We start from the raw sequence: 26,851 nt of genomic DNA, 5'->3' as shown, positions 1-26,851 counted from the left end.
ATCTCTCATTACCCCACATGACAAATGCCACAAAAGCACTCGCTTGAGCACTTCCTCTTCCTCCTTTTCCCTGCTCACCCTGAACTGCATGATTCATACTTGATATTTCATAGCTTCTCCTTTTTCTTCTTCGGTCTAATGTTGGAGTGTGAATCATAGTTATCAAGTTCATATTAAATTCTTTTGTCCAATCCTGTCTTCCTCAAATAATGGAGAATACTCTTCCAAAGGTAAATACAATTTGACTTCTTCTTCTTTGTTCGAATGCTATTCCAAGTCACATTAGACATTTTTAAATAACTTCAAGTAGGTGACTGTAAATAAAGATCAAAGACTATAAATAAAGACGACTCGTCTCCACTTCCTCCAAAAGTCAAGCTAAAATATCTCAGATACAAAGGCTGCCATCTTGTGGTGATGACATTATTTACAGTCTGTAAAGTACAGTCCGAGTCTGTGCAGTAGTGATCCTGACGTCTCCTCCTGTTTTTATATCATCAAATAACTGACTCAAACCAAACTGATCAGAAACACTTGAACAAACATCAGAGATAGAAGAACGACCTGAAATGACAGAAACATCTTTGACAAACATTTATTTAACATCTACTTTGATTTTTTAGTTTGGTCCATGTCCCGTCTGCTAACATGGAGGAGGAGGTTTATGAGCTATACTACAGTCAGACACCAGGGGGCGATCAAGATGATTTGGCTTTGGTTTTGGGAGCTACATGATGTCCTTCTTTAGATATATTTTAGTTGGTTAATTCAAGTGAAAAATCCCTGTTTAACATCTATAACCAGCACATATTTTAACGTGTTTGACTATACATGAAAATATTCTTTACAGCTGTAATTATCAGCATAAAAACTGGTATTAATTACATTAATGTCTTCTTTCATGTAGATTATTTATTCTGTTATAAACCAGCCTGTTTGTTTAATACTTGTATATATTAGTTATAAATGTAAAATAGGGTGAATCATTTTTAATTTTTGTTATTTTTAATCCAAAATTTCTTGTGTATTTTTCGTGGCGTTTGGTTTGTGATGATTTCACTGGTTTGTGTCTGAACTCTGAGGGAAAGAAATATCAAAATTAACCTTTGTAATCACATGGTTATTTCCCACTGGAAACTACATGTTGTACTGTTGTAATTATTTTTTTTATTTTCTCTTTTACTTGACAATAATGAGCCAAACATTGTTGTATTGTTGCTGTTGCTGTTTGTGGAAACATATGGAAGCTGAGAGGAGACTGATTATTCTTCAGGTTCTCCAGGATGTTAATTATTCAACAGTTTATTGAACAAAGACGAGCTTCAGATCTTTTTAAACAAATGTTTCTTCTAAATAAAGACTGTAGAACGGTAAATGATTAAAAAAAGACGTGTAGGTGCTGTTAGTCCAATGTGTGATCCAAAAGTAACAATAGAGAGATTTAAGAATTATTGCTTATTATTAGAACTTATTGCTTCCATATCTGGAATCTGAATACATTCACAGATAAACCGTAAGTTATGTGACTCTAATGGAAGATGACCACAATCCAACAGGGACATCGCAAATATGTGATCAATTCTGCTCACAGCAGATCTGTTCATCTACTCAAACAACAAATAAAAAGAAAATATAACTCTGCTTCTCCACTCGATGAAAAATCTGAGCGTGGAAATCAACGAAAGAAAAGAAACAAAAGATAAAAAGTTTGAATTCTGGTGATAATCAGCCCCAACATTTCAACACAACACTTCAACACATCACATAACACAAGACAAACCTCAGAGATCATGATGACATAACAATATAAAATAAATAATATAACCAAAGTTGAGAAACAGGAAATTGACTTTTTCAGATTATTTCCGCTGCATCTGAGCGATTTAAATTTTTCGAAAAGATTTGAATCAAACAAAGTTTTAATAAAATTCAGTAAAAAGTCTTTATTTGACTCATTCAAAGTTTTATATTTGTTTTATTTCCGCTTTAATTAGTTTGTATGTTTTAATCTTATTTAAATGACTGAAAGAGAAACAGTGGAAATAGAGACACCTGCTGGCAGAGAGCCGCTACAGCACACTTCCGGTCCAACACCTTCACAATGAAAGCGTCCACCCTGTGAATAAGCTCAACAGGCAGCACTTCCGGTCGTTACGAGGCTAGCAGTAGCAGAACATGTCGGCTTCGTTCGCTTCGTTAACAAACCGTTGGTCGGTTCTGTGCTCGCTTCGCCTCTCTCCGCCGGTACCGAGGAGTCTCCCGGGGACGACTCACCGGGGGAGGTGTCCCGCCGGCGGCAGGTGGATGTCTCAAACAGGTACGTCCCGGAGCCGAAGCTAACAGGCTAACGTTAGCAGCGATGACGTCAGTGGAGGGTCTCCGTGGTAACTGACGTGCGGTCACGTGATGTCCGGTTAAAAAGTTGTTTTCATGAATTAATGGAAAATAAAGATGTACGAAACAACTGCTCCCTAAAGTGAAGCCAAATCAACATGATCTCCCCCTGGTGGCAGACTGCAGTACAGGTCACAAAGCTCCTCTATGGTATCAGAAGGGACATGGACCAAACTAAAATAAATGTTAGTGTTTCTGTACTGACTTCTTATCACACGATCGAGCCCGACCTGCATTTAAATGTTTGAGTTATTTATTTGACAGCTGAAATGTCTCCTGATTGGCCGAGAGCGTGTATGGGCGGGACCTTGATACTAAGACTCAACGATCATGACTTCACAGACTCAGCAAATGACGTCATCACCACAAGATGGCAGAGTATCTGAGATATTTTGGCTTCATTTTTATACAAATTACATATTTATTTAGATGTGAATTTATCACCTACAGGAAACACATTAAAATGATCCTCTCTAATGTTAATGAGCTTCCTATTACATCAATTAATTAAATGATGTTCCCTTTGTCGCCCCCTTCGGGACAAATCTCTCTGCTCATAGCTGTATTCCAGAGCTGTTGTCAGACCTGAGCTCCAGGTGGAATCCAGAGAATCGTCTCCAGAGCTTCTCCAGAGTTTGTGTTTCACAGCTGAACAACTCAGCAGCAGGTTTTCTGCACAGACTCGTTCACAGCATCAGATCCTCCTCATGGTTCAGGTGAGAGGGGGGGCAGCCGGGTGCAGCAGACAGAGACAGGAAGTGACGTGTGACCTCTGCTGCAGAGGTCATGTGATCATGTTGACATCACCTGACACCTTCAGCTCTGATCACCAAGAACTCTCTTCACATCTTCGTCTGTGTCTTCTTCGTGTGTGTCAGCACTTCTTCACCAGAGGTTTGTTTTAGTTTCTTCATGTTTGTGTCCCGTGTTAGAAGCTCCCCCACTCACTCAGTGAATCAGTGGAGGATCCTCTGCTGTGTTCACACTGCTCCTGGACTTAGACTTTATACAGGAGCTCAGGAGGAGAAAGAGAAACTGAGTCTCACTCTTTGTGTTCACACGTGATCCTCCAGAGAAAAGTTCAGTGTCTGAAGCAGCTTTTGACTTTGGTGGCGTCGCACGCTGCTGAACTGCGTTGTGGCTGCGCTGCAGCACAGGCAGCAGTCAATCATGTCAAAGTAAACACAGGTCCTGCTGACATCAGAGCCAGCTGTCTGCGTTCATCTGGTTGTGGAGTTTGTTTCTTGTGTACTTCTCCTTAGCACATGCAGCTGTCAGGAGGAGTTCAGGTCTGAAGCTAATGATAACAGCAGGTGCAGAGATCTTATCGTCTGAATTTAATCTAAACAGGAGAAAACCTGCGACCACTGGAGGGCGTGAGAGTGTTAGACCTGACGAGGTAATATTCAGTTTTCATGCATTTTAGTTTTTTTATGTTCTCGGATCCAGAGCAAACGTTCTGAATGTTTTTAAACGTTGGCAGAGTTCTGGCTGGTCCCTTCGCCACCATGATCCTGGGAGATCTGGGTGCTGAGGTCATCAAAGTGGAAAGACCAGGTGAGTCTGAAACTCCTCCCACCTCACGTTATAATCTGTTTCTGCACAGCTGTGGGGAATTATGGGTAATTCTTTCTGTGTGTTTGTTGGACAGGAGCAGGTGATGACACCAGAGTCTGGGGTCCTCCATTCATCTCTTCAGAGAGCGTCTACTTCCTGAGCGTCAACAGAAACAAAAAGGTACAAAGAAGATAAAACTCTTCTTTTTCCATTGTGTGTGTGTGTGTGTATATATATATATATATATATATATATTAGGGCTGTCAAACGATTACAATTTTTAATCGGATTAATCACAGGGTGTCTGTGATTAATCCGATTAATCACCATTTCTAAATGCCTGAAAAATCCCCATTTTCTCTGTATGTTGTTGTGGGACAGAAAAAGATAAATGACAAAAGGCAGATATATACATTTAACATTTGTTTTTTTATTGATGACAAGTCCAAATGATAGAGTTAAGATTGAAAAATAAAGTAGAATCAAACTAAAACATATACCACACCATAATTATGTGTCTCTCTCTCTTTGCTTTGCCTCTGAGCAAACATAGGATGTGATTTAGACAATTGGGGCATCGTAGCCTTTGCTCTTTATATTAGCAAATATAGGATAGTTGAATAAAACTTTCTTTTCTTTTTAAAATCAAACAAACATCCAAACCTTTACACAATTAAATGTAAGTGTGAAATCTGAATCTGAGCCCATCTGTAGAAGCAGTGTTGAGCCAGTTCACACTTAAAAAGAACGAGTTCCCAGTTCAGACCAGAGAAACTCTGTGTTTCACTTCTACAAAGTCACTGAGCGGCTGCTTCACGTGAACGAGCTCTGATCTCACTGCGTGTCTCTGAGCGAGTGGGTGGGGGGGTACATGGAGCGGCTCATTCTGTGCATGCGCTTATTCCACAAATAATCATCCCGCGTTAATTTTGACAGCCCTAATAGATATGTGTATATATATATGTATGTATGTATATATATATATGTGTATGTATGTATGTTATCAATGACTGTACATAAAGACAATCGGTGACTTATTTATAGTCGCTGTGTTTTTTCAGAGTATCGCTGTTGACCTGAAACATCCACGAGGAGCCAAGATTATCAAAGAGGTATGACACACAAATACACAAAGACACACACAGAGACACAGACACCATAACTTTGTTTCTGTGTGTGTGTGTGTGTGTGTGTGTGTGTGTGTGTGTGTGTGTGTGTGTGTGTGTGTGTGTGTGTGTGTGTGTGTGTGTGTGTGTGTGTGTGTGTGTGTGTGTGTGTGTCACAGCTGACTGCAGTGTGTGATGTGTTGGTAGAAAACTTCCTCCCCGGGAAACTGCAGCAGTTGAATTTAGGGTTTGAGCAGCTGAGCAAAGTGAATCCTCAGATCATCTTCTGCTCCATCTCAGGTACGACTCACATCTGTCAACATTTGTTCACACAGAAAATGATTGATTTTTTATATATATATTTAAAGGTCCAGTATGTAGTGAATCTAGTGGTGAAGTGTCGCAGCTAAGCCCCAAACCGCCAATAGATCCTTTCACCTAAATCTTACACACTGGAGCTTTAACATGATTTATTACTATATTATTCATCTGTGATGAAGCTGTGTTTGTTGATGAAGAGAAAATGTCTTCACCAGAATCAGAGTTTTCAGTCTGGGGTCGTTTAAAGGCCTGTTAGGGTTGACGGGGTTAACACAACAAGACAAAAACAAACACACAAAAGCACAGACACGCACACTAACCACCTCTACTACAGTAACACTCACCCTTGCAGTTCTGTGACTCGGCCACTAGATGTCGCAGGACTCCACAGAAGACAGACTGTTTACTCAGCTGCTCTCTTTGTAGGCCATGAAGAGAAGTTTATTCACTGGCAATTTAATAACAACAATAAAACATTCAGACCATGTTACAGGTTCTGACTCTGAGATGAATTTAATTTAACTTTATTTTAAAAAGAAATAAAACGATATTCTCAATTTCACACACATTCACACACACACTGTAAATAAAGATGGACGACAATAACATTCAATTTATGAAAATCAAATCAATTAAAAAAAACAATGAACCAGGAAAGTCTTCCAGAAACGAAAGAAAAAGGAAAGCAAAGGATCATTAGAGATCTTTTAGAAATATATAAAGTTGAGATTTTATTTCACTTCTTTTTTAAAGCCACCTACTCTTTCTTTCTGTCTCTCCACTGCAGCTTTGTCCACATTTTTGTCCTCTCCCTCTTCCCTGTCCTCCCATTCTTCAGGAAAAAACTACATTACCCAGGAGGCCTCATTAAGCTGCAGCAGCTGGCTGCAGCAGGCAGATTTACAGCCTGGTTAGGTCGTGAGCTGTCTGAGACGCTGCAGAGATTCATGTGCTGTGTCAGTTTGTAACAAAAGGAAGAAAACAGGAACTGAAGCTTTGTGTTAGACTCAGTTACAGCTGATCGATCTCCAAACCATGCGTCACCTTTTAGATTATTTCTTTTAAAACCAACTAGCCGCAGAGAGAAAAAATCCTACAGAACTTTTCTTCTTTGGTGGATTTCCTTTGATTGAATACGTTTGTAGTTTCCTCTGAACATCAGGATGTTTCAACCCTGCAGAGCATCATGTTAGAATTTTCTGTTTGACTTGAGATTGTTTCTTTTTTTGATTCTATTCTTGAAAAAGCAATTGTGTATTTGAGATATTTTAGATTCATTTCTGGAGGAAGCAGAGACATCTCATCTTTATTTACACTCATAGATCTTTATGTCTGTGAATAGAAAATAAAATACAGTCTATTGTTGTATTGTAGTCGATTCAAAGTAGAGTCTTACTCCTGGTTGGTTCATACAAGTTAAATCAAAGTTGAGAGAACACAGGCACACATTATATTGTGTGTGTTTGCATAAAGAACGGAAAGTGAAGTCTGATCACATTATCAGTGGAGACGTACGTTAACACCAGGCGTGATTTAGTTTGTAGACATACGTCCATCACTGGAGTTTCAGTTTGAGGTCCCGTGACAGAAGCCTTGTCACAGCTCAGCGCTGAGCTGGTTGTCATGTGAAAATCACGGATGTTTGTTGATAATATGAAGCAATAGTCAGCTCAACAAAGAGCTGGAATCTTGTTCTCTTGGCAGAGGAGACACTGAGAGGTTGATGGTTTGATTCCCTGCTGTGTTCCCTCTTAGGTCAGAGAGAAACCAGACCATAGACAATAATCTCTCTCTGTGTGTGTGTGTGTGTGTGTGTGTGTGTGTGTGTGTGTGTGTGTGTGTGTGTGTGTGTGTGTGTGTGTGTGTGTGTGTGTGTGTGTGTGTGTGTGTGTGTGTGTGTGTGTGTGTGTGTGTGTGTGTGTGTGCGTAGGTTATGGACAGACAGGTCCTCGGTCTCAGAGTCCAGGCTACGACTCCATCGCCTCTGCTGTGTCAGGGATGATGCACATCACTGGGCCAGAGGTCAGTTTCTTTTATTGGTGTTATTACATCTTTTTGAAACCCTGTTTATCACGGTGGCCTTGAGGGACAAAGCTCATGCAAACATTATAGTCACTAACTCAAAATCCTGAAATGCAGTAAATACATGATGAAGAGAGCAGAGTTGTGACGCCTCCATGTGGACAAACACCGGCTTTACAGATTCATCAGCAGTCTGCCCACCAGACATAACAGTTCAGATTTTAAACTTCAGCTCAGTGGGTTCGAAGAGTGGAACTGACTCAGAGTCGCAGCTTCAACTGTCAGAATTCAACAGATGATTGAGCTAAATGTAGAGATGGTGTCTGACTCCAGAACCCAGAGTGGGAGCTGGTTCCACAGGAGAAGAGCCTGGTAGCTGAAGGTTCTACCTCCTGTTCTACTCTGACAGACTCTAGAACCACAAGAGAACCTGTGTTTTGGGAGTGGAGTGATCTATTGGGACAATATGGTGTTATTAACCCTTTGACATATGAAGGGGTTGGATTGCCCTCACCTCCCATAATCAATTGTTTCCGCTGGCAGGGCGGTGAGCCGGTGCGTCCAGGTGTTGCTATGACGGACCTGGCGACGGGGCTGTACGCACACGGAGCCATAATGGCTGGACTGCTGCAGAGACAAAAGACGGGGAGAGGAATTCACATTGACTGCAACCTGCTGTCCTCACAGGTGTGTGTGTGTGTGTGTGTGTGTGTGTGTGTGTGTGTGTGTGTGTGTGTGTGTGTGTGTGTGTGTGTGTGTGTGTGTGTGTGTGTGTGTGTGTGTGTGTGTGTGTGTGTGTGTGTGTGTGTGTGTTCGTTCTCCTAGGGTCAGGAACACATTTGACCTTCAGTTCATGTTTGAAAACAGTGTGAGAACTCAGATGTTTCTCTCTCAAAAAAAAAGAAACGAATGTATATATAATATGACAAGGAGGTTTAATTTGTGGACACTTTTCAGGACAAACAGCGTCTTGATCGGTTCTTTCTCCTCAGCTGTTGTTGAGGGCACTGTGGGGTTTTAACTTGTCCTATCCACTCTGTCTCAGTCGGAGGAAAAGAAACAGGCAGCTGAATAAGACAGAAGTAAAACCAGAGTTTTCAGTGACGTGTTGGAGGTTGGCTGACGCTGCGAGTCTGATTCCATCCAGATCAATGAGGTGGTTTTGACATGAGAGATAATCACAAGTGTGTCTGTGTTTCTGATGTTCAGCTAATAACTAACCCTGGAAACATGCAGGTATTTAAACAAGCTGCGGATTTATCCTGAGAAATCTGAACAGTATAAACAAACTCATCAATATTTCTCCCAGTGTTTTCTCTGTATAAACAAATCTAACCATACGTAATCCTAAAACCTCCTGGGAGCTGGGATCACATGTCGCTCTGGACTCTGAAGTATTAGAGACGCCCAGGGTGCGTTTGATTTGTCACATCAGGACGTGCTACTTGTGTGACAGTGTTGCTTTTAAAAAGTTGTTTTATATTTTGTCATTTTTCACGTCTGTCAGCTGGTTTGGAAACTTCATGTTCGTCAAGAGAGAAGCTTCCCAGGTGGAGTTTAAAATAAAAACAGAAAAATCGGTTTCCTGTCACAGAAGCTGGAGAAGATTTTAATCTTCAGGAGAAGAAACTTTTCTTCCTCAGAGGGTGAAACTCTACTATCTTAAAGGGCCTGTTTTAGGGTAAAGAAAATAACAATTGGTACAATTTAGATGAAACACTAGTGAAAACATGTTTCTGCCAATAGATCCTTTTAAATCTTACACACTGAAACTTTTAATTCTGAGAATAACCTGAAGTCACATCTACACTCGTTTTCACTCTCTTCTATATAACTAGGTCTGTCAAACGATTAATAATTTTATTAATCACAGGGTAGCTGTGATTAATCAGATTAATCACCATTTCTAAATGCCAGAAAAATCCCCATTTTCTATGTATATTGTGGTGGGAACGGAAAGATAAATTACAGAAGTCAGATATATACATAGTCCAAATGATAGTTAAGATTGAAAAATGAAATCAAACTAAAACATACCACACCAAAACATTTTTTAATCAAACTCAAAGATAACCTTTATCTTAAACAATTGGGGCATCTTAGCCTTTGCTCTTTCTTTTTTTTTTAGCAAATATAGGATGGTTGAATAAAACTTCTTTTCTTTTTAAAATCAAACAAACATCCAAACCTTTACACAATTAAATGTGAAATCTGAATCTGAGCCCATCTGTAGAAGCAGTGTTGAGCCAGTTCACACTTAAAAAGAACGAGTTCCCAGTTCAGTTGTCAATCATGAGCCTGTTTTGATATCATTAAATAACTAATTATCAGAAACATGAACACTTGAACAAACATCAGTGTGATAAGAACGACCTAAAATGACAGAAACCATCTTTGAAAATCATTGATTTAACATCTACTTAAATTTTTTAGTTTGGTCCATGTCCCATCTGCTAACATGGAGGAGGAGGGTTTATGACTTCTACTGCAGCCAGACACCAGGGGGGAATTTTGGCTTTACTTTTGGAAGGCCTGCTGTCGTCCATCTTTATTTACAGTCTATGGATCAGACATTCATCTCCATCTAGCGCCATCATCGGGTCAAAATGTCAGTTTTTATTTCACTGATTTTAGACAAAAACGAGTTTCTCTGTTTCTCCCTGATGTTTTTCTGTTTAAAAACCAGCAGCAGAACTTTATGAAGAATCTCAGAATTGACGGATTTCGTTCCTTTGCCCACGTTTTCTTTGCTGCATCAGAACATTGTGAAGAACCATGTGTGTGTTGACTGTGTTGGTGCCACAGGGTTGCGGGTCAAATGAGGAATGGGATCGACTTGAAAAAGCCTCGAGGCCGATATGTTTGCCAAGAGTCATGAAAATCAATTTGCAGGTTTTCAGCTGCTTGTAAGTTCAGTAAAGCCACAGCGCTCTCCAGTGGTGTAGCGGTGAAAAAACCTCTGGAGAATGACCAGTTGTGGTTTTTAGTTCTTTCAGGAATAAGTGACAGGGAGGTGGGAGACTGACGGCAGCTCAGATTTAACAGCAGTCCACCTCTCGTTCTCTCAGGTTTCCTGTCTCAGCCACATCGCTGCTAACTACCTGAACGCAGGGAAGGAGGCGAGGCGCTGGGGGACGGCCCACGAGAGCATCGTACCTTACCAGGTAACACCCTGAACACTCAACCGTCCGTCCGTTTTTAAAACACACAAACGCATCACAGGAGGTGATAATTTAGCTTTAATAAAAGATTACAGACCGCTCCTTTTGAGTCTGGTTATTTTGCAAATGAAGATCCAAAATGTGACGAGCTGTCTGAACTCAACTCTGTGAACAAAAGAGGTCGTCGAAGAACGAGGAACATAGTTCTTCTTGCATCCTTCTTTTGTTCCTGTCATCTTGTGATAGATCTCAGGTTGTGTTTCCGTCCCATTCTCGTGAACACCATATCCCAAGAACGCCTCCAGGGAGTCTTTTCACATTCGACACAAACTCTCACGGATGACATTATTAGATTTTGGTTGTCAAAGGTCAAGGTCACGGTGGTCTCACTTCGTATGTCTAGGTTTTTCTTGAACATGAATTCTTATGATCAGCTTGAGGGAATGTCTTCAAATTTGGTACAAACATTCACTTGGACTCAAAGATGAACTGATTCGATTTCAGTTGTCAAAGGTCAAAGTGACCTCATGACTATGAAGAAGAAAATGATCTAGATGGAAACTGCACCGGTTGGCAGTATTTCTGGTTTGTTCTTGTCGTCCTTCTTTGACCGTATATCTCTACTGTAATAATAATTAATAATAAACTCTCTACACTTTAAATCGCCCAATTTCTCTCATCCTGCCAGCGTGCTCCCTCTGCTCTTCATTTCTACAAACAACTAATTCTCATCTCTCAGAACCTTCGCTATGCGTATATCTCCATCCTGGTTTTTCAGCTTCACCGGACTCATTGAAAAAAGGCCTCCCTTCTCCACAAATCTCAATATCATCTTAAACTCTGACTCTTCATCAGCTCTCTCCTCTATTCCGCCCTCCTCACTTCTACTACCTATGACTCTTTGAGCTGGAACCAGCAAAGTCATCATCATGTCCTCTTTTCTTCCTCATTCTCTCACTACCCTAACTTACCTCCATAATGTTTTCACTATTGTCAAACACTCCTCACTCTGATTCACTCCCAACACAGATGGACTCGCCATTAATCCAGAAGCCTTGATTTTCAACTTTGTGTCCTTTGTTTGTTCGGTGTTTCTCTCTTTTCCTTATCAGAATATATCGCAATCTTTAGCTTTTCTTGTTCTCTGTCCAAAACGTCAAGGTCCTGCTCCGTCCTCTCTAGTACTGTATCTCTTATCACCCTAACTGTTGCTGTTGTTAATAAATCGTCCATGTCTCCAACACTATCTATGTATGTAGTCTCTCTTCTGACTTCCAATTGCTTGTCGACGTATCTTATTACTTTGCAGATTCTTCCCGGCTTCCTTCTTCTTCTTTGTTCAGTTTATTGTAGGGTGGCAACCAACGTCAAGGTGCATTACCGCCATCTACTGGATCTACCCCTTCTTCCTGACTGCTCCTCTGTCTTCTGTTCCTGTCGTCCTTTTGTTCTTGTCGTATCTCTTTTGATTGTGACATTTTAACTCGGAAGTCACTTTAATTAAATGAAAACAATAAGAGGTTCTTTGTGTTGTATCAGCCTGAATCCAACCTGAGTTGGTTCACATGAATGACACACACATGAACAGATAAAATGGCAGTTCTTCCTGATGTTTTGCTCCATCTGCTCTGCGTGAATGTGGCAGCTGCGGCAGCTTGATTCTTGTGGTGCTCGTCTCCCATCAGCTGGAGCTTTATTGTCCGACACTCAGATCTAATCTTTGTGCGAAGCGCCTTACCCACAATGTGCGCTTCCCCTGGGTGCCGGAGTTGAAAGCGGCGCAGACGGGTTTGCCGGAGATCATGACAGTTGAAACAACAGAAATGTTGGTGTTTTGCGGTTGCGGCTTTGTGAGAAGGAGCTGAAGAAATCATCCATCCCAGTGGTGCTTTTCAAGTTCGCATTTGATTTCTGAGATGGATCAATTCACATCTCCCCGAACTGAGATGTCCACCGTGTCAAAGACGAGATGCATGAAAGAATCCTCGCCAGCAGGAAGGAAAGGCTGAGACGTTATTACTGATTTTAGTATATTGAGTGTACATAAAATCAATACAATGAATTACACCTAGACATTAAACAGCCAGTGAGGGATGGACGCATCCTATTGCACAAAGCTCCATAGGTTTCTGTATCCAATCTAGAGCTTTCAAACAACAGCTAATGATGCATCCAACCACCTCAGAGCTAAAGTTATCATTTGACATGATACAAAAGGGTTAGGCTCTTTTTTTTAATTGGGTTCCTCAGCCAGCAGAGGACAGAAGCTTCGCTGCAACCTGAGTCCTCTGCCGCCTTCTCTCAGGACGGTTTAGAGTTTTGTGGTAACTGTCGTAACTCCCCTGTGGACTGAGTTACCCACAACTCTCAGACTGTAGTTGAAAGAGAGGCAGCGTTTAGAGCTGAATGTAGAGTGACTAAAGGGTTAGTGGTCTGAACACAAACACACACTACTGCTGTGTGTTTGTGTGTTGTGATGTATGACAGACGTTCTTGTCCTCTTTTCATGTGGCGACGAGTATTTATTACAAACAATTGTGAAAAAGGAGGAGAAAGTAAAGACTAGAAGAAGACAACAATTAGGGAGGAAAAGAAAGACGCGTTGAGGGGGGGGGGAGGAGGAGGAGGAGAAGAAGAAGAAGAAGAATTGGTCTTTAAAAGAAGCTTCAGTTTATTAAACTCATTTTAAAACTCATCAGATCCTCAACACACAAAAGTCTGGATTTAATTAGAGTTCATTTTATATGAACCTGCTGAACTGAAAATTATTCACATCAACATGAGCTGAACATCATGACAGTTTAATACGCTGGACCACATGGAGGAGGACACAGGCTCGGGTTGTTCTGATTTAACCACAGAGGAAGGAGAGGAAGAGGTACTAAAGGGAGAAGGTGGACAAGAAGAAGAGGAGGAAGAGGAGGAAGAAGACTTTGACTTTCAAACTACTTTATTCATGAATTTTCAAGGACTCTTAAAGGCCGTGTAAATCAATTAAAGATATATTTTCTGAGTTTGTCAAACCACAGAGCAACGTGTCATCAACCACCCAAGCAAATTGGATTGCTTAAAAAATAGACATGTATAAAAGTCATTTAAAAAATCCTGTTTTGTGACACACCTGTATCATTGTTGTTTTTAGTTGCAGCTTCGTCTGTTCACAGCCTCCTCTCTGCCTGATGAACTCAGCATGGGTGCTTCCATGCAGGCGCTAGCTCCGCCGCTAGTCACCTTCGATTCTGCTAAAAGTTTAAAAGCAGAGAGTCGTTCTCCCCAGTGACACAGGACCTGTCCAACACAGCCCTGAAACCTGCTCTAACTCATCATCACAACTGATGCGACCACAGAGGGGCTGTGAGCAGGTTCAGGCTCTTTTGATGTTTCTAATGTGTGTCTCTGTCTGTTTCAGGGCTTTGAAACCAAAGACGGACACATTGTCGTTGCTGCAGGAAACGACAAACAGTTTGTCAAAGTCTGTGAGGTACATTCACCTTCGCCTGCACGAACACATGTGGTTTTGTTACGCCTGTAACAAGGAGGTTCTGTTTTCACCTCGGTCTGTCTGTTGATTTGTTTGTTGTTGGAGCGATGGCACAAGAGGCAGATTAAAGGGTAGATCCACAGTAACGTTACAACTCAGATTATTTTTTGTAAACTTTTCAGGAATTAAATTCACAGATCTTAAAATTCCAAAGTTCAGGAGGATGTCTTCTGACGGATAAATTATTTACTGGCATGATCATACACAATCATAACATTAGAAATACAAAATGAGACACATGAAACAACACAACAGAAACAAACAGATATACACTACCACAACCCTAACCCTCTACATTGATCAGTTTAGTTGTGTTGTTGATGTTATCTTATTGTTTTGTGTGTTTGCAGGTTTTGGAGCTGATTGAGCTGAACGAGGATCAAAGATACAAAACTAACAAACTGAGAGTACAGAACCGAAAAGAACTGCTACACACACTGTCCCAGAGGTACACACACACACACACACTGTCCCAGAGGTACACACACACACACACACTGTCCCAGAGGTGCGCACACACACACACACTGTCCCAGAGGTACACACGCGCACACACACCTCCCAGAGGTACACACACACACACACACTGTCCCAGAGGTACACACACACACACACACTGTCCCAGAGGTGCGCACACACACACACACTGTCCCAGAGGTACACACACACACACACTGTCCCAGAGGTACACACACACACACAAACTGTCCCAGAGGTACACACACACACACACTGTCCCAGAGGTACACACACACACACAAACTGTCCCAGAGGTACACACACACACACACACTGTCCCAGAGGTACACACACACACACACACTGTCCCAGAGGTATTATTATTGAAATTCAGGCGTTTTAAACCTGTTGATTAAAAATAATGTCTAAAAATCACTATTAAGTTTGAATAATAATAATTTAAAATCAGTGGCATCATGTTTTCATTTTTTTCCCGTTAATTCCATCTCAAGAACGCCTTGAGGGAGTTTCCTCAAATTTGGTTCAAACAAAAGATGAAGTGATTCGATTTCGGACGTTGAAGGTCACAGGTCAGTGGGACCTGTGACCTTCAACCGCACTGGTTGGCGGAGGCGTATAGCTGCAGTTTGGTGATTTAAGTTTTGTTATTAACTCTAATTGTGATAATGAATCTGTAATCATCTCAGATTCCTGCAGAAGAACACAGCGGATTGGCTGAGGAGTTTTGAGGGCTCCGGTGTTCCTGTTGGACCAATCAACAGCATCCAGGAAGTGTTTTCTGACCCTCAGGTAGAACACACAAATACACCCACACACAGACTGTGTTATTGTCATCATACTTCATGATGGTGAGACTGGGGTCTCCCAAATACAGCCAGAGACAAATGTGTTGCTTTTCAGCATCTTTATTAAATCGGAAACTCACAAAACTCTTAACTTAAGTTGCCTATTATTTCTGCTGGCGATAGCGTTACAGCCCAGTTCAGTCTGTCTCTGCTCTTTTGAATCAGAGGATCGATCAGCTAACAGCCCTCAGCTGATTAATCCTCTGGTGCAGGTGCTCTCTGAGTCACAGTGAATTATTGTGTTTGTGGGTTAACTCATTCTGAAGCTTGTGTTGATGTTGTTAAGTGAACGTTCCGACAGCAGCAGCTAGCAGTTATCATTTCGCTGTGACCTGTTAGCTGTTAGCAGGACGCGGAATCTGGATGTTGTGGTCCAGACGTTTGTTTGTGTTTAGGTGTGTGAAGGTTAAATCAGATATTTAACATGAACTTTTAAGTAATGTGTCATCAGCTGTTAATTCAGTTTAATCTCACATATTGTTGTATTAACATGATTCATCATATTAAGCATAAAACTATATATAATAGTAATAATCTGGAATGAATTTTCCAACAATAAATCTCTTTCTACAGCAGCTGCAAAACGTTTGTCGTCAAATTGCGGTAACAAGTTTCTGTTGTGGTGGAGGAAGAACTTTAAAATAAAGTCGTGTGTGTGTGTGTGTGTGTGTGTGTGTGTGTGTGTGTGTGTGTGTGTGTGTGTGTGTGTGTGTGTGTGTGTGTGTGTGTGTGTGTGTGTGTGTGTGTGTGCGCGCGCGCTTCCACACAGCAGCTCTACAGTGAAGCTGTTAGTAATCAGGATGGTAGGAAGTCACCACCGGAATCTGGAAGTGATTTGGAAAAACTCTGTCTCTCTCTTCTGTCGCGTACCTAGCAACTGCATCCGAATTTTGTGCAAAGTTTCAGCAAAATGTATCCGTGTTTCGGCCACCAGGCGATTCATTGGGCAGCCTCCTAGTAAAATGTGTGTAACATGTCCTCGTGAGTCCATGTGAGGACACAGCAGGACAATGTGTGGAAGCTTCCCAGAGAGCGAGTGGACATGTTGATGAGGTTTCTAACACGTGACGGACGTGAAGCTGGAAGAACACAAAGATCTCAGGATGAAGAAGAGGAGCCGTACACGTAGAAGACGAAGACGTCAACTTGGAAACACGAGGAGGTTCCAGATCTTTTGGTGATGAGGGCCGACGCCGGTGTGGATGAGCTGTAAACAACAACACTGATCTTTCCACAGCAGAGTTTATACGTCATGTCCCGCCTCCTGCTGCTCTACAGGCTCCGCCCCTGCTGCTCTACAGGCTCCGCCCCTCGCCTGGATGTTCCCCACATGTTCCTGTTGGTGTGAACGAGTCGGACCCGACAACCTGCTGCTGCTGCTTCACATGAGAAACTACAGGAAATGTCCAGACAACATTTTACACAGTTCATGTGTGAAAACATATTTTCTCTCTGTTGCTCTTTGTTTCCAGCTGTTCCTTCATTGTCACTTTTTTCCTCACAGTTTTTATCTTGAAGTTCTCACAGTTATTTTTACCTTTGTACTGTTTCCTGTCCCTCTGCCCTCTTTTTGCTCCTCTCTGTCTCTCTCCCAGAAGTTCAGCAATAACCGACCTTGTTTTTACGACTACAAACCCTCGTCTATGTATCTGTCATGTCGTCTGGGCAGCGGCCAGGCCCTGCAGAAAGTATCCAGCTGAATATGGTTTTAATATCCTGACTACTGGTGCGCTTGATTTATCTCAGCTGAAACCTAAACAGCCTCTGAAGTGAATACCTAACATGTAAGATCAAATAAATCAGAACCCTTGGTCTCAAACCACCCATTTCTGGCAGAAGGGGGTGCCTTGCTCTGTGCTTGGCTAAACAAGGAATCATATAATTTAACAAACAACCCATTCTAGTGCTCCAAACTACAAAGGGAAGCTGGGAATTTAACACTTAACCCTGGCATTATTACTGCCTTGCTTCATCCAAATAGATGTATGGAAGGCATGTTTGTACCTTACTCTTGCTCCTATTGGGGTAAACAAGAACTCTAGGATTTTAACTCTCAATTCAATCGCTGCCTTGCTCAAACTATGGTAGACTTAGAGCCTTCCTCCAGTGAAATGATCCATCTTTGCTGAAAGTGTTAGTGACGTTTTCTTGGGAATTCAACGTGTGACCTTGGTGATGTGCCTTGCTTTATGGTTTGGAGGAAACTTGGTGGTGCCTTTCTCATGCTCTTAGTGTGACACAGGGAATTCGACTCCCAACCCACGCAGCAGTAGTTAGTTCGCCGTCAATACTGCCTTGCTCAAGGAAAATTATCCCCTAATCATGTAACCACAAATCTTTAAGTGACTTGCTCTAGGGAAGTGAACCTGTAACCTTGATTGTGTGAGTGCCTTGCTCTAGAGGAAGGAAGCCCCAATCATGAGTGCCTTAAGATCAGGGCTTTGAACCTGCAACTCTTTCAATGCCTTGCTTTGCTAACTGGCCGACAAACCCTGATTCCTTCTTTAGAAAACTTCTTTTCTTTTGTTTGGACACAATTTCTACAAATCTCCTTTATTACTGTCAGGACATTGTCGAATCAAGCAGAGACGCCATAAAACTGATGCTGCAGAAAAAGTCACTCTTCCAGACAACTCGCACTCCCAGGTCATGAGGACCGCACATCGTCCACTGGAGAGCAAAGCGAAGCTCCGGCCACTTTCTTAGGAAACACTTTCTCCAAGCAGACTGGAGCGAAGGTCTGAGACGAAAAGATTCCTCTGAGGTCACCGGAATCAAATAAGTGTCGTAAGACAAAATGTAGCGCGTTAACTTCACATTTTGTCCATGTTTATCATGTGTGTTGGGATTTCGGTACTGCTATTGTTTCAAATGTGAACAGTACCCAGCCCTAGTACCGCACCCCCCGCTCCTCCAAATATGGTTACTTCTGGTTTTAAAAAAACTAGATGGCGCTGGACAAAATGTCAAACTGAGGCTCCAAAGCGGCAGCACACAAACCAGAGGGTTTGTCATGTCACGCTAGAACACGTTGTTACAGTATATTATGACGGGGTAAACACCCAAGTTATGAGGATTTCCTTCTTCAGCAGCCCTTTTTAAACTGTTGTTCAATCATCCAGGGAGAAATGCATCAGAGAAGAATAAAAATGTGTTCTACAACTATAAAAATAGGACGGACACCAAGATGTGATGGATGATCAGAAGTTTAGAACTTTAGCAACTCTTTTCTCGAGAGACCGGATTCCTTCTCAACAGATACTGAATTACGTCGAAGGATTGTATCAGGAGAGGCTGAATCTGAAGTCATGTTGACAGACCTGAAGCTTCCTCCAGGTCACGTCGACCTGACTGTTCCCCAGATAAGCTGCGAGCTGACAGCGAAATGCAGCTCGAGGGAAATATATTTCTGCTCTGTATGAGCGGTGGCCTGGATTGATGAACGTGGACGTGTGGGGAGGTTTGATGAGTGACTAACACCAAAATGAAGTTTCCACCATCACCATGGGTTGAAACTTGCTCCCATCTTACTCCGTCCAAATTATCTCGGTGTAACCGATGCACATTAAATCAAACATGGGTGAGAGAGTAACAGATTTCAGCCAGAAATCCCCCCTGCAGCTTGTTCAATTCACAAGCGGTTGCAAGTGTGGTTGCACATTTTAAAAGTTGACTCCTGCAGACAGTGTTCTAACCTGCAGAAACACCTGCAGAAACCCAGGTGCTTCATAGTCTGACAGAAGCCAAGCCCCCCGCAGCAGTCATAGCTGACGTCAGCAGGCCTGAAGCACTGCACCAAAGAAGTGGAACCCTCCGTGGATGTGGAAACAACAGCTGTGTCCATGCTCTACCTGATCCACAAAGGAGGCGGACTTAATGTGTCAGGTAGAGCACAAATATCTACAGAGGGTTTCTACCGCTGTTCGGTTGAGTTAAAGCAGGAAATTCAAGCATCGGACGTCTCGTCACTTGCCGGCACCATTACCACTTTGAAAATCATCAAAACGCAATGAATCATGGAGGGTTGGGCCTAGAAGGAGAAACTGTTGAAGCCTTGGACGCAGTTTAAGGAGCCTTCATAATTGAAGTTGCACCGCTGTGATGCAATTTGTCTTTAAATGCAGTTGGAAAAGGTCTGTTTGTGTCAGTGTGTACGATGATGATAATCACAGATTATCATTAAATTCCATTTGTTCAGGATTAGATTTTAGTGAGGAGCCAATGGAAACATCTGAATCTCCCTTTGTGGGATTCTACAATAAATTCAACTCTAAATCCGCTTAATAGTTAATTTAATATGATGAAAGATGAATAAATACGACCTGATGACTGTGACGCTCTCAGGAACAAATAACCTTTTTAGAAAACCTAGCTCGAACTCTTCATGTCTCCAGCTTTGGTCAGAATCCCTCTGGGTTTGTGTGTGTTTTCATGAGAGCTCTTGAATTGTGTAATTCCAGCGGTTTTGTTTCCCTGGTGGTTTCTGCATCTCTGTCTCTGCTGAAAGACTGATGGCCTCAGCACATTCGTCTTTTCCTCTGTCCGAGAAGACTTGAAACTCAATTAGAGGAAGAGCAGCTCCAGCCGGCTGATGTCCCCTGCGGGTAGTAGCTCTTATCATCTACTGGCCACAACGACAGATTTATTCCTCTGCCGAACTGTGTGTGAAGACCCTGCTGTCCAAGTGTGTGTGTTTGGGACAAAGTATTATATTTGATGGGAAGATGAGAGAGAAAAGTTATTCTCATCCTCGTTTGTGTTATTTCTACAGATCAAACTCATCCTTCACAAACTATACTTCACTTTTAACTGTCAAATTATTTGTATTATATATTTTTTTCTGTGTTCTGCTCGTTGTCACTACTGGTACCTTTACCATCCAGGCCACAGCTTTACGTAACACGCCTAAAACTCCTGTTCACATCTAATGGAAGAAAAAAACGAGTGTGGCGCTTCACAGGAACGAAAAACGCTGCGAAATTCAGAAGCGTCTTTGATTGTCAGGGTCAAAGTGAGAGCAGCAGGTTCAGGCTCAGATCTTCACACTCACACTCCTTGATGTTGCAGTAACATGATGTAACAGCCTGGATGACTCCCATGGGTGCTGGTTAGTCGACTTAATGGACGCCACAGTTTTAGCTTCAAAGACTCTGGGAGGGGGCAAGCTGGGGGGGGTTGTATACAAAGAGTAACGAGAGATAGGGAGGGAGTTAGGGAGGGAGGTCATCGTCCTGTCATCACAGGGATGTGATCGTTCTGATTGGTCAGATTCAGTTTGTTCCTCCACTCACAGCTCTGCTTCTGATTGGTCAGTGAATCACAAAGAAGGAGAGAAGAGAGAAAGAAAGAAAGAAAGAGAAGGAGAAAAAGACTGAAGAACAAGAAACACAGGAAATGAGGAGGCACATGGCCGACAACCACAAAACTGTGTCTGTGTTACATTGTGGGGGACTTAACTTTAGGTTAAGTTAAGGTTAGGTTGGTTTAGGTTTGGTAAAGTTAGGGTTGGTTAGGTTTAGAGTGTAGGTTATCAAGCATGTTAAATGTGTTCACCTCAGGTTAGCATGCTAACATTAGCATACCCCTAATGTTACTTGAATACTACTACCTAACGCTAACAGCTGAAACTGATGTATCATTAAATCAGAGAGTGCTGGAAGAATTACAGTGAAACAGACGTCACATGTTTGATTCCTCTTGTTTACGCGTTTGGTAAAAACATGAAGCTGTGGAGGAGCTGTCCTGGATGTTGATTGTTTGTTTAAAGCAGCCAATAGCTCTGAGTGTATCAGCGCCACCCTGCGGTAGAGTCAACAGTAACCAGCAGCACAACAAGACGTTGTTATGACGACAGTGTGGGTCCCTGCTAAATGTCAGAATTTATAGTCACAGGGAGAAAGTGAAAAATTCCAACAAAGTTCATCCTGAGGGAACAAGAGTGTCTGAACCATATCTAACCACATCTCATTCCTGCTCCCCAGAGGATGAACCCTCTGAATGTAAATGACTTCTAGCGCCACTGTCAGGACAAATGTATCATTTTAACCTCAGCTACAGTCAGATCATATAACAGCGTTCACACACAGTCAGACATGGACAGAACTGTTTCCAGTGAGAGTGCTGAGGTCGACACGTTCTCTCGTCAGATAAACAAGTGAAAAACAACAGAAGGTTAAATCGTGTCTGAAGAAATGAACCTAAACTCGTTTATTAATGTTTTTATTTCACAGACTATTTGTGACTTTAATTCTCGCTCTATTTTATGGTTTAGGAAAAAAAACTAAAGTTCTTGTGTGTGTGTGTGTGTGTGTGTGTGTGTGTGTGTGTGTGTGTGTGTGTGTGTGTGTGTGTGTGTCTGTGTGTGTGTGTGTGTGTGTGTGTTTTGACCATATGGATGTAATGATACCCTGCATAACAAGCAGATAGTATTACACACACACACATGCATGCAATCATATTGTTACACTTGTATGCACGCATGCACAACTACGATGCACACATCAAACACACACACACAGTTGTCTCATCAAACTCTTGATAATCTGTTTTTTCTGAAAATATATATTTACATGGAAAATACAGTTTGTTTCAAACGTCACAGAACATGTGGTGAACCTGAACACAGCCTGCTGAAAATCAAACTAACTTCAGTTCACACACTGTAAATATAGATCAAAGACTAAATAAAGATCAAAGACTGTAAATCTCCAGAAATGAAACAAAAACAGATCCAAACGCTGCCATCTTGAGGTGATGCCGTCATTTACAGTCAGTTTGTGCAGTAGTGATCGTTGGTATCGAGGCCCCACCCACACACGCTGTCAACCAATCCTAAGTCAGTGTCAGCTGTCAATCACATCGTCTCAGCCTGTTATCATCAAATATTACTATTTAAAACCGATTATCGATTTTCACCATCGCTGCTTTTTGTTTGAAGTTGAGCTCTTTCTGCAACAAACAACTTCCTGTTGACACATGCACGCACAGTTCACGTGAGTGGTCAGGTGATGCGTGTTTGTATAATCGGGGATTACAACAGAGATGGTTTGGATGGAGCCTGATTCACATGTGACATCATTCGTATCAGCTTTAGCGGCAAAGAATAGAAATGATTCAGCTGCTGCTCAGCTGTTAAAACCCCTAACCTCAAAAAACTAATTTAAACATGGCTGACGTGTGTGTGTGTGTGTGTGTGTGTGTCTGTGCACGCCACTGTCATGTTAAAGATAGTTTGTGAGAGAATAACCTTCACTCTGTGCAGATCAGACAATTGGGTCAAGTGAGACGTCTTAACTTCACGTCTCTGGGACTAAACTTAGTCATATCGTAACAATTGAGATTTTCTTCAAAGTTAAAAACAGAATTGAAGGAACGAGGGAAGATGAGAAAGCAGAGAAAGAAAAGTAAAGAAAAACTGTTGTGAAGAACAAAGTGAATCGTACCCGAAGTCACCGTTTGATGTTTGTTTGTTTGTAGGTGAAACACAACGATCTCATACAGGAAATGAATCATCCAACAGCAGGACGCATCAGTGTGCCCGGTCAGTACACACACACTCATACAACACACAACATACTCTCACACAACACACACACACAACACACCCTTACACAACATACACTCACACAACACACACACACACTCAAAAAACACAACACACACAACACACACAACATACACTCACACAACAAACAACAAACAGACAACATACACTCACACAACACACTTACACACAACATACACTCACACAACACTCAACACACAACATACACTCACACAACATACACTCACATTGTGTGTCTGATGTTGTCCTTATCGTGATCGTCCAACGTTTGCATCAGCTGATCCACAGAGATCCTTACTTCCTCTGATCCTTCCTTTCTTTCTTCATTCATTCCCATTTTACTTCCTTCCTTCCTTCCTTGTTTCCTTCACAGAAACAATGATGGACAAAGAGATGGAGGGGAAAAAAAGACAAAATGAGAATGAATAGAGATATTACATAATCTTATTGTTAATTATTTGCCCTGATACCCCCACACACACACACACACGCACACACGCACACACGCACACACTTGTTGAGCATCATTGAAGAGGAAAACTAGTTGCTAATGGTTTGAAAATAGCCGAACTGTTCACACACAAACACAGTCATGCATAAAAGCATGCAGGCCGACAAACACACAACCACACACTCTCTCGTGTGATCATGCACGTGTGGGCTCACACACACATACACACACACATTTGACTGTGAGAGTTCAGCTCATTAGTGGCGTCCTTTAAAAAAAAGGTTGATTGTTGCGAGTTTCCTAAAATAACGTGTTTGTTCTGAGTCTCGTCTGTGGAGCAGAACGACACGAGACACTTTTAGCTTCTGTCACATTCACACTTTTCTTCAACGTCCTGCTCCTCATTGGTCGGGACCAACACTCTGATACTAGTCATCAGTTCAGTCTTTGTCCTTAAGCTTTGAAAGCAAATGTCCATCTGTCGACTGATTTTTAGAAAGATCGTTTTTACTGTCATGTTTCAAATCTAATATCGAGGGTAATACACAAACGGAATGTTTTTCAAAATAAGAGCACACACAGCTTCAGAGTAAGATAGTGGTAAATCTCGACATCTTACCTTTAAATATCTTCTATTTAATGTATACATTTGTTTGTTTGTTCGACAGGGACAATGCACAGCTCCTAAGCATTACCAGAGTTAGCTATTAGCTAACTTTCCTCTGTAGTCCCTGAGCAGGAAACAGAGAATAACATCTCCGCATTTTTAAAAAGAATAAAAACTTTCCTCTTTTACTTTATTTGTTTTCACAGTTTATATTTCCTGCCCAGTTCAGTGTGTTCACAGAAAAATCTCTTAAGATTCTCAAGCTGCTCGTTTCTCAACATTCACAATGTGTCAGAAACAAGAGGACAAACAGAACCATGAATAAAAGATTAAGAGATTCGGTTTTCTTATTAAAAAAACACCTGAGTGACACAAAGAGTTTGTTCCCAATTATGTGGAACACTGTGACCTGAGTGATTCACACACATACACACACACATACATACGCACGCATACACACACGCATACACACACACACGAACACACACACACGCATACATACACACAAACACACACGTATTTAAAAGTAAAGAAACTAAATCTGCAGCAGAGACACAAAGTACATTCATCAGTTTTCTGTCACACGTTAAAGTTAAAGGAAAAACATTAATAGTTCAAACTTTCACTTGCATTCAATCTGCACCAAATCACACACACTCATAAATATCTGATTGTTTTCATCATGAATTATTCACGGTTTCTGTCTCACAATGTTAAAGAAAGTTGGTGCAATGCATGCTGGGTGACACCAAAGGTCGGGGACGTGGGTGTAGAATCTCTCGTCCTCGTCTTCCCCTCTTTCTTTTCAAACAAGCTTTTCATTCTTCTCTGTAAGTTAGAGTTGAACCTGTCGATGAATCGGAGGCTTCAGGAGAATGACGACACCTGAATATTCACTTCTTCTTTCTTTTCCTTTAGTTTTATCCGATTTAACCTCCGATTGTTTTCTTGTCTTTAGGTCCGGCGGTTCGATTCAGCAGCTTCACCCCAGGTGGACCGACGCCCCCTCCGCTGATTGGTCAGCACACTGTGCAGGTGCTGCGGGACACCCTGTCCTACAGTGATGACATCATCAAAGTGCTGCTGGAGTGCAAGGCAGTGGTCCAGAACAAGGTGTTCTGATGAATGTGAATCACTAAACCTTGAATTATTTTATTTTAACGTTTTTACTCATATTTTTTTACGTTTCTTTGACAACATTTTATAAGATTGATTGATTGTGATTTTTTGCTTAAGTCTGAAGTTCTGAGAAACCAGAAATTTCATTAAACTACATAAAACTACATAAACCTGGTAAAGAAATCATACAAATGTTTTAGGTGAAAAAATCAACATCTATTGATCAGTTATCAGTAGCTGTTGGACTTTTTCTGGTCGGGTCATCACTGTGTGCGGGCGTCCGTCCTGTACCTCCCTGTGGGGGGGCGGGGCCTTACAGACGTCATCTCCAGGACTGCTGCTTGCAGACTGCAGGCAGCTCAGCGGCTGCTGTCTGGCTCCTGTCTGCTGGTAGGTTGAAGCCCGGCTGCTGTTCTGGAGGGCCGGACGACTCAGCTACAATAAACAGCTGTTCCTGATGAGGTCCCCTCAACGCAAACTGACTGGACTTACACCATTTTACAGTTCCATGATTGATGCCTGGAGGACTCTGAGCTCCATTAGACCTCCTGACCCCAGGCCTGGGATGTGGCTGTTTGAGGAGCCTCTGTTTGACAATGTTTTCTTGTCTGACTCCGGTTTCTTCTTCAGCTACAGTAAAAAACAAATTCACTGAGGCAGGTATAGTGAAGCTGGGTCACCTTACGAGGACGTCACTCGAGAGGCTGGCTGAGGTGACGGACATGCGGTCAACCAGAGTGCTGCGGAGCCTGGTGGACGAGGTGTGGCGGTCACTGCCTGAGCCTCTCCGGGACCTCCGCTCAGAACCAAAGTCTGGCTGACCAGTGGAGTGAAGGACAGGAACATGTCTTTCCTACCCTGAGTGTGAGTCCTGCTGTGGGGGAGTGGAGAGAAGAGAGCGGCCGACTGTTATCCCTAAAGACTCCAGGGAACATTCAGCTCCTGTGGAGGGAAGCAGCTCTACGGCAGCTGTGTGAAGGTTCTGAACTACCGCTCTCTTACAGGAGTCAGGGAGTCCAGATGGACTGAGGGTTTTGGCTCTGACTCTTCCCCTAGTGGCAGCTGGCGGGTCCTGTATAAGCCTCCTGTGGAGAAACGGATGGCTGACATCCAATGGAGGATTATACATGGAGCTATAGCTACAAACAGATGCAGAGCTCACCTGGACCCAAGCACTGGGGGGGAGACCTTAGAGCATTTAGTGGTGTCCTGTCGCCGGCTGGCTAATCTCTTTAAGCTACTACAGGAGAAGGTGGACAAACTCTGGTCTTCATTAACTTTATCTTTGCAAGTGCAAAACTGGCTATTTGGAAAAGTCACTAAAATCAAATGGTTTGAGAAGGTTGGACTGATCCACTCTTCTGTCTGAGGGGTTTGATGTGTCCTTCAGACTGACTGATGATGGTTTCCAGTATTGGACAGGTCCTGTGTCACTGGGGGAGAACCACTCACTGATTTAAACTTTTAGCAGTTTAATTCTAGTGTTTGTGTGTGAGTATAAAATTATTATTGACAATATGTCATAAATAAAGTTGTTTGAAAGTCTTATTTTTCTTCTGTGGTTTAACAACAGCGACCAGAGAACCAGCCCCACCTGCTGGTCATCAGCAGAGCAGGAAACCAGACATCTTTCAGGATTTAATATTTACCAACTTCTAGGAATTCATTTAATATCTGGATGAA

At 42.1% G+C, this 26,851-nt stretch overlaps 1 protein-coding gene across 5 annotated transcripts; it reads left to right on the top strand.

The window, feature by feature from the left end:
• The first annotated feature begins 50 nt into the window (after positions 1-50).
• sugct (succinyl-CoA:glutarate-CoA transferase) lies at positions 51-26,716 on the top strand. 5 transcript variants are annotated; one of them, XM_047344641.1, is made up of 14 exons: positions 51-230; positions 3,745-3,793; positions 3,878-3,951; positions 4,046-4,131; positions 5,013-5,063; positions 5,237-5,357; positions 7,309-7,400; positions 7,944-8,087; positions 10,469-10,564; positions 13,971-14,042; positions 14,453-14,550; positions 15,269-15,371; positions 22,904-22,967; positions 25,008-26,716. In XM_047344641.1, the coding sequence occupies exons 3-14, from the start codon at positions 3,903-3,905 to the stop codon at positions 25,169-25,171; spliced, it is 1,140 nt and encodes a 379-aa protein (XP_047200597.1). In that variant the 5' UTR covers positions 51-230; positions 3,745-3,793; positions 3,878-3,902; the 3' UTR covers positions 25,172-26,716. The 5 variants fall into 5 exon arrangements, with proteins under 5 accessions (XP_047200597.1, XP_047200598.1, XP_034998316.1 ...); XM_035142425.2 differs by lacking the exon at positions 51-230 and adding an exon at positions 2,109-2,317; XM_035142426.2 differs by lacking the exon at positions 51-230 and adding an exon at positions 3,238-3,288.
• Positions 26,717-26,851: the final 135 nt, after the last annotated feature.

Source organism: Hippoglossus stenolepis, chromosome 19 (genome assembly GCF_022539355.2).
Source record: "Hippoglossus stenolepis isolate QCI-W04-F060 chromosome 19, HSTE1.2, whole genome shotgun sequence".
Taxonomy (NCBI): Eukaryota; Metazoa; Chordata; class Actinopteri; order Pleuronectiformes; family Pleuronectidae; genus Hippoglossus; species Hippoglossus stenolepis.
The sequence above is the reverse complement of the archived record's forward strand: the minus strand, read 5'-3'. Positions and strand labels throughout refer to the sequence as shown.